The sequence below is a fragment of the Callorhinus ursinus genome, unplaced genomic scaffold (assembly GCF_003265705.2).
Source record: "Callorhinus ursinus isolate GAN/ISIS: 27379988/994484 unplaced genomic scaffold, GSC_fseal_2.0 scaffold21, whole genome shotgun sequence".
Classification (NCBI taxonomy): Eukaryota; Metazoa; Chordata; class Mammalia; order Carnivora; family Otariidae; genus Callorhinus; species Callorhinus ursinus.
The window spans coordinates 6,855,376-6,866,542 of record NW_027397083.1 but is presented as its reverse complement, the minus strand read 5'-3'; the positions used below and the strand labels follow the sequence as shown (position 1 = coordinate 6,866,542).

Below are 11,167 nucleotides of genomic sequence, written 5' to 3'. Positions count from 1 at the left end.
CATGATACCATATATAGAAAACCCTGAAGACTCTGCCAAAAAACTACTAGAACTGATAAGTGAGTTCAGTAAAATTGCAGGATACAAAATGAATGTACAGAAACCTGTTGCATGCCTGTACACTAAAAATGAAGCAGCAGAAAGTGAAATTAAGAATATAGTCCCGTTTATAATTGCACCAAAGCCAATAAAACACCTAGGAATAAATTTATCCAAGAAAGTGAGAGACCAACATACTGAAAACTACAAGATATTAATGAAAGAAATTGAAGAAGATACCAAAAATAGACTCTGTGCTCGTGGATTGGAAGAATTAATATTGTTAACATGTCCATACTATCCAAAGCAATCTACAGATTTAATACAATCCCTATCAAAATACCAATAGCACTTTTCACAGAACTAGAACAAATAATCCTAAAATTTGTATGGAACCACAAAAGACCTCTAATAGCCAAAGCAATCTCTCTTTTTTTTTAAGATTTTATTTGAGAGAGAGTGCGTGCTCAAGAGAGAGCATGAGTGGGGGGAGAGGGAGAAGCAGACTCCCCACCGAGCAGGGAGCCTAACGTGGGGCTCAATCCCTGGACCCTGGGTTCATGACCTGTGCCGAAGGCAGACACTGAGCCACCTAGGTGCTCCCAAAGCAATCTTGAAAAAAACCTGGAGGCATCATAATTCCAGATTTCAAGTTATATTACAAAGCTGTAGTAATCAAAACAGTATGGTACTGGCACAAAGATAGGCTCATAGATCAATGGAACAGAATAGAAAACCCAGAAATAAACCCACAATTATATGGGTCAGTTAATCTTTGACAAAGGAGGAAAGAATATACAAGAGGAAAAAGATAAGTCTCTTCAGCAAATGATGTTGGGAAAGCTAGACAGCCACATGCTGAAGAATGAAACTGGGCTGCTTTCTTACACCACACACAAAAATAAACTCAAGATGGACTGAAGACCTAAATGTGAGACCTGAAACCATAAAAATCCTAGAAGAGAACACAGGCAGTAATCTGTCTGACATCAGTCATAGCAACAGTTTTCTAGATATGTCACCTGAGGCAAGGGAAATAAATGCAAAAAAAGCCTATTGGGACTACGTAAAAGTAAAAAGCTTTTGTACAGCAAAAGAAACGATCAACAAAACTAAAAGGCAGCCTATGGATTGGGAGAAGATACTTGCAACTGACATATCAGATAAAGGGCTAGTATCCAAGATCTATAAAGAACTTAAACTCAACACCCAAAAAACAAATAATCCAATTAAGCAATGTGCAGAAGACATGAACAGACATTTCTCCAGAGAAGACATCCAGAAGGCCCACAGACACATGAAAAGACGCTCAGTATCACTCATCATCAGGGAAATCAAAACTACAATAAGATACCACCTCACACCTGTCAGAATGGCGAAAATCAACAACATAAGACCAGTGTCGGCAAGAATGTGGAGAAAAAGGAACCCTCTCGCACTGTTGGTGGGAATGCAAACTGGTGCAGCCACTGTGCAAAATAGTTTGGAAGTTCCTCAAGAAATTAAAAATAAAACTGCCCTATGATCGAGGAATTGCAGTACCAGGTATTTACCCAAAAAATACAAACACTATTTCAAAGGGATACATGCACCCCTATGTTCATTGCAGCATTATCTACAATAACCAAACTATGGAAGCAACCCAAGTGTCCATTGACTGATGAATGGATAAAGGAGAGGTGTGTGTGTGTGTGTGTGTGTGTATATAATGGGATATTACTCAGCCATAAAAAAGAATGAAATCTTGCCATTTGCAACGACATGAATGGGGATAGAGAGTAGAATGCTAGCGAAATAAGTCAGAGAAAGACAAATACTATATGATCTCACTCATATGTGGAATTTAGGAAACACATGAGCAAAGGCGGAAAAGGGAGCCAAACCAAGAAACAGACTCAACTATAGAGAACACACGGCTGGTTACTGGAGGGGACGGGGTGGGGGAAATAGTGGATGGGGATTAAAGAGTACACACCATGATCAAATACGATTTTTTAAAAAGATGGGAAAGTGTAATGGATGTCTTGGATTTGCAGGAACCCTGAGTCCAGGCTGGGCTGTTAGAAAAGATGAGGCTGGACAGGAGTTTAGGCCTAAAGAAAAGAGCTGAAATGTCTGTGTAGGCCGTGCAGAGGCTCTTCAGATGCTCTGTGGAGTTAGGGAGTTGGATGCTCATTGGAGTTAGGGAGTTAGGTCGTTGGCAGCCGCTCTGGTGTCAGGGATGGGATGAGCAGGCAGGGAAGGACTAGCAATGGCATGGGACTACTTCAAGGCGGCCTAGGAAGAAAGGGACGAGGCACGGAGTCGAGATGTGGCTGGGCCCGTATGGAAACTTGCTGGGACCTGCTGAGAGCCTCTGGGACATGAGACTGGAGAAACACAGTGCTCATCTGGCTCTGTGCATCCCCTCCTATGTCACACCAGCCACACTGCTTGTTATAGGCTGAATTGTGTCCCCCTGCAAAATCCACGGATGGAAGCCCTAATCCCCCCAGTGTGACTGGGTTTGGACATAGGGCCTATAAGGAAGTAATAAAGGCTCTGTGAGGTATTAAGGGTGGGGTCTTAATGCCAGAGGACTGGTGTCTTCATAAGAAAAGGAAGAGACACCACAACTCTTTCTGCATGAGCACAAAGACAAAGCCGTGAGCACACGGGGGGAAAGTGACCATCTATGAGCCAGGCAGCGAAGCCTCGCTGGAAACCAAATCTGCCAGCGCCTTGATCGCGGACTTCTCGCCTCTGGAACTATGAGAAAATAGCCATTATTTAAGCCACTCTGAGTGCAGGTGGGTGTCTTGTTCTGGCAGCCTGAGCACACGCCTACGCTGCTCACCCCCAGATTGCTCGCCGGCACCCCCTTTTCAGTCCCGTAAGTACAAGACTGGCGGTTCTCAGGGCTCCCCAGTGTGGCGGCTTCCCAGACACGGGCGTGCATGATCTCTCCTGTCTGTTCAGCGAGCTCCAAACTCGTTTCAAAAGCTGTCATGCTTTTGGACGTCATAACCGCCTTTCGAGAGAAGCAGGAGAGTTGGTTGTCCCCATTTTACAGATGAAGCGATGGAAAAGTAGGAGATGGCCTGAGATAACCGAACTAATAGGTGGCCCCATCTCAACAGAGCTTGCCGTCCACACCTATCTCCGAGAGGAGATACGGGCCGTGTCATCCTGCATCAGGATGCCGATGGCTGTCCTCCCTTCTTCCTTGTCCTGCCAGCACGCGTACACACACATTCTTTTCCTTCTCTCTCCGTGGTAGAGCCGGACCTTTATGTCACAGCAACCGGAGCTCCCGTCTTTGTCACAGAGCCTGGTCATCACAGAGATCCGCTGGGAGTAGAGGACGGAGAAGGGACGGGGAGGGGGCTGGGGGCGCCCCAGGGTTGGGGGGACAGGAATACCTGACCCGGGCTGTGGGGAGATCCCATGCAGGCCCCACAGCGGGTTTGCTCCCAGCTACTTAAGGCAACACCTTAACACATGGTGCGCACATGGTCATAAACTGAAGCTCCTTTCGGAAGTTTGCCTTCCTCAAGCCTGTTGGTCTGTGTAGAGCCGAAAAAAAAAATCTGTTTGGAATCACAGCATTCCTGGGAAAATGTCAACTCTCACACCCCATTGTCTCTGGACCTGACATGCATCTTCTCACTTCTGAGCGCAGAGACGGTTTGCAGTGGCCCTATTTTGGGGAGCAGGCTGTTTGTGGAGGGCCTATTGTTCCTCAGCAGCTGAGCGCGCAAGTCTGGGCCTGTGGGGGGCGGGGGGGGAAGGCCACCCCTGCGGCACCGCCCCACTCCCCAGCAGCTACAATGGGGGGGTTTCTGCTGATAAACAGACCGGGAGGGGCCAGCTCGCGGCGCCCTGAGGGCAGCACTGTTTCCTGTAGCAAGACCTGGGGCGGTGGGTTTGGTGAGGAACTGAAGGCAGGACGAGCTTCCACTGGGTTGGCGGGGAGGGTAGGGGGCTGTGTGTGGACGGCCCCTAGGCAGGTGGCGGTGTGGAGGGCATAGGGGCATGAGGACTGTCCAGGGACGACTTGGAGAAAGTAGGGTTTGAGCCCCAGACTCAGCAGAAGAGGTATGAGATGAGCACCCTGGGTCATGAGACCACTCGGGCTGTCTTGGGGAGCTGGCCTTGTGCTGGCTCAACCCCAGGAACGCTAAACAAAGGCTGGGCTTCCTGTCCTGGCTTTGGCGAGTCTCGGGTGCCCTTGACCCCTGGAGGAACAGGGTGGGCAAGGCCCACGGCCAGGTGGAGACTCTTGAGTTCACTCCTGGCTGACCCCTGGTGGCCTGAGCCAGCTTCTAGCTCTCTCCACCTGAATCCCTTCTCTGAACTTCCTCTTCCCCTCGAGACTCAGAGCATTGCCTCATTGCCATCCTCCCATTTCTCCCTGCAGTTATGCAACTGAGTATTTTCTGAGACATCAGATGTGAACAGAACCAACCTGTCTCTCCTTGAGCCCTTTAGGCACGTGGGGCAGGCAGGTAAATAGATGACATGTACAGATTATGTGCTGAAACAGGATTAGAAACAGCTCTGCGGAAGCACAGAGGGGCCAGCAGTTGACCTCGGGTGCAGGCAGGGCTGGGGCCTGGACTCAAGGAAGAGCTTCACAGAGGGTGTCGCCGTTTGGAGGAAGCCTTAGGGAACCAACAGGAGTTCTCCTGGTGCCCACAGCCGACCGGGGAGTGTGAGCATTCTAAACAGAGGGCGCGTCCAGTAACGTGGCCAAGGGTCAGGCCCCAGATGATGCTGTGGGGGGGCAGTGAGTGGTCCTGGAGGGCTGAGCTACGGTCCTATTCGAGGGCGGCCTGCTGGCCTCGCCCTCCCAGAGATTCTCCTCAGAGGCACGGGTCCCAGGGACAGGGCCCCTGTCAAGCCACCTGCACTCAGGCCTAGCACTCACCCGGACTCGGGGGGCTGGGGTGCTCGGGACCACAAGGCGGACAGCACCGTGTGCACACAGGGTTTCCCTCTCTGCTTCAGTTCCTGCCCGGGGACTTGGCAGTGATGGGGGATGCCACCCTGACCCAGCGCCCAAAGAGGTGACAGGTGTCTTCTTTAAAAACGATGCCCAGCCCTGGCCGACCTAAAACCTAGCTGGGTCTGTACTGAATAGGACCTCACTCGCCACAGGTAGCAAATCGGAGATGTGGCTCCAAGAAAGCAACACTTAAAAAGCTGGAAAAAGAGGATGGGAGGGGCCTTTGTGGTGGATGCCCAGCTGGTAACCAGAGGGAGATGTCTTTCTTTTGGAGACGATCGTCGTCCGTTACGTCACTGTGCCAAGTCGGCTTACAAAGGCTCTCCATGAGGCCCTCCCCCACGCTGGTGAACTGGTCAGGGACAGGCTTATTGCCCATTACGATGTGAGAGCTGCCCCCCCTCTCCACACTGTGGTCCCTCAGAGGCTAACGCCTTCTTCCATGAGCCGCCTTCCCGTCGGAAAGCAAGGAAGCCCCTAGTCTGTAGCAAGATCCTGGGCCCTCCCTGCTTCGTAATTTGCTTCTAGAACCTTGCTTTAAAAAAAAATCATCTGGCTACATCTACTGCAAGTTCCCTTAGCCACTAAGGAGTAGAGCCAGGACTGGGACCGGCTTCTCCTGGAGGCCTGTCCGGTGCTCTGGGCCAAGCAGCCAGGCTCCCCTGCCCTGGACCTCCATGTCCCGGCTCTCTCTGCTTCCAAAACAGCCCCCGGAGATCGAGACCGGCGCTCAGGGACCGGCGAGGTGGGGGGTGGCTGGCTGGGCCGCTGTGAAGACCTCGGTGCATGGGCAGGGCTCTGCGTACCCGAGACATGGCGTTGGTGGGGGAGGGTGGTGGCAAAGGAGCTGCGGGGACCCTTTCTGCTGCCTGAGAAGCAGACTCTGGTCCGCCCCCAACATCGTCCCCGCCCCCAAGCTTGCCTGCTGTGCAGGCAGGTCCTCTGGGATGAAGAGGGGCTGTCCCAGACCCTTGCAGGCCAAGCACCCCCTCTCTGTGCAGGAGCCCTGGCCACCTGTTGTTAATCTAGCCCTGGTAATCCATTCTGTACTGTGTCAGCAGTTCAAAAGGGCACTGTTAGTATTTTTTGCCGACTTCAATTAATGTGAGATTTCAGAGGCCCCTCTGATCACATTTCATCTGTCACAAGTCAGGAACAAAACAGACAGGTTCCAGTCGAGAGGAGGAAGGAGAAGGAGTTTATTGCAAACACCGACCAAACAGACAGGGTGGGCTGTGCCCAGTGAAGGGCACTCCGGAGCGCCCAGTTGCTGCCGCTTAAGCCATTTGGCCCCATGCCTAGGCCCTAGTTCCCTTCTCGCCAATGTTCCTCCCCTCCCAAAGAAGATGTAAGTGCAATAACTTACTTTAAAAGGCAAGAAATGATTCTTTTAATAGTTTGCTATAATGTAGTTACACGGTGCTATAGGCAGTAAAACTTTATGGAACTGACCTCATTTTTTTTAAACATTTTTTCTGAATTTTTAATGTATTTTTAATATATATTTTTAATATTCCACCCCAGGCCATTAAGCTAAAGGAAAAGTTGCGTTTATACAGGGTTAAAATATCTTACAATGAGAACAGTCAGTGTTGGCTGAGGTTCACGTTCCTTGGAGCGCTCAGCTCTCTTTTCAACCACTGCACATCCAAACAGATCATTAGGCATTGAAAACTGTCCTTCAAAATCAGTAGTATAAAGGCCTAGCTCTATGTGTGTAAGTGAAGGGGAAGAGGGGAGGGCAGGATTAGGTAACGTTTGGTTCGCCAGAAGGCCTTTCCTCCCTACAGCATCCTCCGTGAGGTGAAGCGGGGTCGTTGCGACTTTGGAAGTAGGGCTCTCGTGGTCTTCTCATTTTTCTCTCTCATGGCCATGGGTGATTATCCTGGGGCCGGTTTGCCAACCATCCTGCCCCCAGCTAGTCTTGTTTGCCTTTGCCCCTGACAGGGCCATCAAGCAGACCAGGGGCCCCGGGGTGTCCTACGAGACGGTCTCCCCTCAACCTGGCTGCCTAAGCGAGATACATGGTCGCTTTCATGGACAAGCTCCTTTTGGCTACCCAGCCGAAAGGAGGGCCCATGGGGCACTGGAGCTGGGCCCCACGTGGCGACTGCCGCGGATGCTGGGGACCCACCTCGAGACTGCTGCCCCCGTCCCCTTGCAGTGTCTTCCAACCCACCTGGCCACCATGCTTCCCCGAGCTGGAGGCACGGTAGTGAGAGCGGAGAATCAAGTATAGCGGAAAGGATTCAAGAAAGGTTACAAAGTCCATGTCCCGCCCCCCCCCCCCCACCCACCCAGTGCTGAGGGTGGTAGCAGCACCTTCGTGTCGAGCCCCGGACGCCTGGCCTTGTTCCCAGCGGGGCCCAGAGGCTCTCTCAGTGCCGAGGAGGCTGCCCGTTGGTCCACTGGCTCCTCAGGCTCTCGTCTCTGTCTCTGTCGAGACCTTAGGCACGCAGCCAAAGGGAATCCTCAGCTCGTGTAGCTTATTCGCTTGGCGGTGACCCACCGGGCCGGCTGGCGCCCCTCTCTGCCCACCTGCCCGAGCCCTCGCGCCCGAGGAAGCCAGCCCGCCAGCCCCGGAGAGTCCCCCCAAGTGTGCAGGCTCCTCGCAGGAGCTGCCGCAGGGACGCCTCCTGCCATCCAAGGTCTGGGCCTGGCCACCCGTGGGGAAGGCAGCTGAGGGAGGCCCACCAGCAGAGAGGGGAGAGGCTGCGTGAGGCTCAGGCCCCGCGTGTGCCCCACTCCCCAGGGCAGTCACGCCCCCCTCTGTCCCCCCCCACCCCACAGCTGGGACCTTCTCATCTCCGTTGTGAAGGGAGCGTACTAAGTAGAGGGTCTTTAAGTCCCTCCCAGCGCTGGGTTCTCTGATTCTCCGAGTATTGGGCCAACCCTGGGGGGCCTGGGGCAGGGAACTACCTGTGGGGAGGTGAACAGGCACATTTCACCCCGACATTTTAATCATAAATACTTGGCTCTGTTGGTGGGAAGGGCAGCCAGAAAGCAGCCAGACAGAGGAATTGAGCACCAGGGGTCCCTTCCAGAAGAAGGGACCCCCCTCCCCCCCTCCTCTGGGGAATCTCCCAGTTCTCCATCTCTCTGCATGGATCCCCTCCTGGGTGAGAACATGTGTGATGAGGGTTCCTCCCTTGTCCTTGCCAGCCACCAGAGCCCTTAAGGGGAAGACAGGGAATGATTCCCAGCCTTAAGTGTTTCTTCCTTTCCCTTCCCAGATTTGGGGAGCCTGAGTTATTTCAGTGAAACTCAGAACTGCAAAAGGCTTCCTAAGAATCATTCCAAGATCCTCGGATATATGGAACATTTAAAACCAACATTTAACTCCATGTCCAAGATGCTTTTCACTTCTAGAAGATCCATGTTAGAGCTATGCGGTTCACAAAGAGGTCTGACTCTTACCAAGGGAGGCCAAAGCCAGATCCTTCCCCAGGCCTGTTTCCAGGGCTGATGAGAGCACAGGCAGAGGCGGGGACTGTGATTCCTTCTAAGCCTTGAGCAGCTCAAGGGCAGAGGATCTCACCCTCCACCCAAGCCAAGAGGCTGTCCTGTGTGCGGGCCCCCAAGCCTGCTGGACTTGGCCCTCCTCCCTGACTTGTCCCCAGGGGCTGCCTGCTGGAGGGACCTCTCGGGCTCTAAAGGCCGGCCCTGGAGGACAGGGACCGTGTGCCACTAGCTTAGGTGACGGCTGGATCTGGTGCCAAAACTCGAGCTGCTCATCTCCACTCAGGCAGAGGTGGAGTTCCTCCCCAGAAGGAGGCACCTTCCTGCAGGCAGGGAAATGGCTTCTGGACGGCATCCTGCCCCCCACATCCGGAACAGAGCAAGCGACCCAGAGGAGCGGAGCCCACCAGCCCTTCTAGAGGCTGGAGAGAGGGGGTGAGATTTCAGACTCCCTAGGGACGAAGGGCAAGAGCAGGCTCTCTCTGCCCTCGCCTGGAAGAACACGGGGCCCCCACCCACCGTGGAAGGCTCTGGGCAGGTAGGGTGCCGCTCCAGGGATGGCTGGCGAGGGACAGGCAGTCTGAGGCGGTTGTAGGGGCCGAGAGGCCAAACGTGAGCGCACATCCTTTAGCAAATTCCGCACGCTGCTCTCGACCCCCTCTGCCAACATGACTGCAGGCCCTACTCGTGTGTTCCGAGGTATAAGTCCTTCCACGCCAGGACACTGCTCAGCAGCCCTGTCAAGCGCCCAGAACGGGTGGGGGAAGGCACAAGCGTCTCCAGGTCCTCCTGGAGGGGCCTGGCTGGCTAGAGGACAAAGCTGCCCAGACCTGCCCACTGGAACAGGCATCCTGCGGGTTGTGGGGTGTCGGGCGGTCAGGAGAGCAGAAGTGAGTGCCTGAGCCCGTCCCTTCCTGGACACCTCCCTGCAGCTCCTCCTCTCTCTAGAAGCTCTTCTTGCAGCACTGTGGGTACTGTGGGTGGCCTGTGTCCTCCCCTTGCAGTGTTCACTGAGATCCAGAGTCTGCGGGTGCAAGGGAGCTGGAACGAGCCCCCGCAGGGACAGTCCACTCTCCTAGACGCCAGCATTGCTGGATGACAGCAGGATTCTTCAGCTCCAGCCCCTCTCCTGTTCTGTCCAGCGCTCCAGGTGGGTCCAGCGCAGGGGCACGGCCAGGGTGGGTGGAGGTGAGGCGGGTGCCTTGGGCCCAGGAGGTCAGATTCCGTGGACTTTTAGGAGGACAACGGGGGGGACAAATGGGAGGGGCAGGAGGCCAACTCTGCAGGACTCAGAACAGAACTCTGTTCTTCCGCCACAGTCACTGGCCCGGTGACCAGGGGACCACACGGCAGAGGAAAGGACGGACGTAACGGCACGTGGCCATTGCTCGGTCTGGATGGGAATCTAGCCTTGACTCAACCCTCAAACCGGGCAGGGCAGAAGAGCAGGAGTGGGGAGAAAGGGTCTTCAGCTTATAATGGATGCAAAGCTGCAAAACTCGGCCACCTGGCTTCCTCCACGGCCTCCAGCCAGGAGCGGGGGCTCGGCCTCGATGCCAGGGCGGGCGGGACCTGCTGCCCCCTCCCTCCCAGTGGCCCATGGGGCCTCACACTTGGGGTGGCTGAAAGTGCTGAGGGCCGGGCCCCTGGCCCAGGCCAGGTTCCTAAGAGGAAAGTCGAACGGGAGGCTGGGGGCCTGGGGAGCGTGGGCGTGGCCAGGGCCCCGAGGTGGGGGAGGGCGTGGGGACGGGCTGAGCGGTGCCCTGTCATGTGGCCCAGGAGATGGCCGCACTGTGCTCCTTGGCCTTCATGCGCAGGGCCGCGATGCTCGAGGTCTTGCGGTCCGGCTCGCCATTGAGCTCGTAGCCGTTGAGGCCTGGGCTGAGGCCCGCCGCTCCAAACAGGCCTCCCATGTGTGTCTGACCCACGTGGCCGCCAGCCCCGGAGACGCTCAGGAAGTCGGTGACTCCACTGGCCCCGGAGCCCGGGGGGTGGGTGTGAGGGGACATGCAGGCGGGCACCGGGTCACAGGGGACCACACAGGCTGGCACCGGTGAGGCAGCCCCATTGTTGCCGATCCAGGACGGGTTCTGAATCTGGGGAGAGGGAAGGGAGAGCCGGCTGGGGCAGGGGTGCGCGGGGACGGGGGCGGGGGGAGAGGCCACGTGGCGGGCGAGTGGCTGGCACCTGTCCCCAGACGACCTCACCCCGATCACGAGCCCTTCGTAATGCTGAGATCATGCCTGAGTGTTTACCCAGGAGCCTCTCAAAGCCTTTACGGCCACCCGGACCTGGGAGGGTTTGGGTTTTATGCTTGGCTCCCAGCAGAGAGAAATTGTTTTCAGGACCAAACTTCGAACTTCATCAAGGGCCCGGTCACAGGGCTGCCTTCAGGGCACAGCCAAGCTGCTGAGGGCGGCCCCCACCTCAGCCAGCTGACTTCGGAATTTGAGACGCAGGGGCTGACTTTCCCTCCCTGCGCCCCTGAAGGTCAGCAACTGTGTCTTACTCCCCTGTGGCTCCTCGCCAGGCCTGGGGCATCCCAGGAACCTGAGAAATGGGAGCTGACCCTAACTCAAGAGAGCTCTGGCGTTGGGAACGTGGGCTCTGGGCTTGCAGGTTGTGGCGTGGAGGGGGCAGGACTGGGCAGTGGGGCCTCATCTCCCAGTGTCAAGACCAGCG

The 11,167-nt window shown here is 55.2% G+C and overlaps 1 protein-coding gene across 1 annotated transcript in view; it reads right to left on the bottom strand.

Moving 5' to 3' along the window:
* Positions 1 to 10,251: 10,251 nt before the first annotated feature.
* The window catches only part of ALX4 (ALX homeobox 4), a 39,572-nt gene continuing 38,656 nt past the window's right edge, over positions 10,252 to 11,167 (bottom strand). Inside the window, exon 4 of the mRNA XM_025879341.2 lies at positions 10,252 to 10,581. Within this exon, the coding sequence (XP_025735126.1) occupies positions 10,252 to 10,581 (330 nt within the window). The remainder of the gene's footprint in view (positions 10,582 to 11,167) is intronic.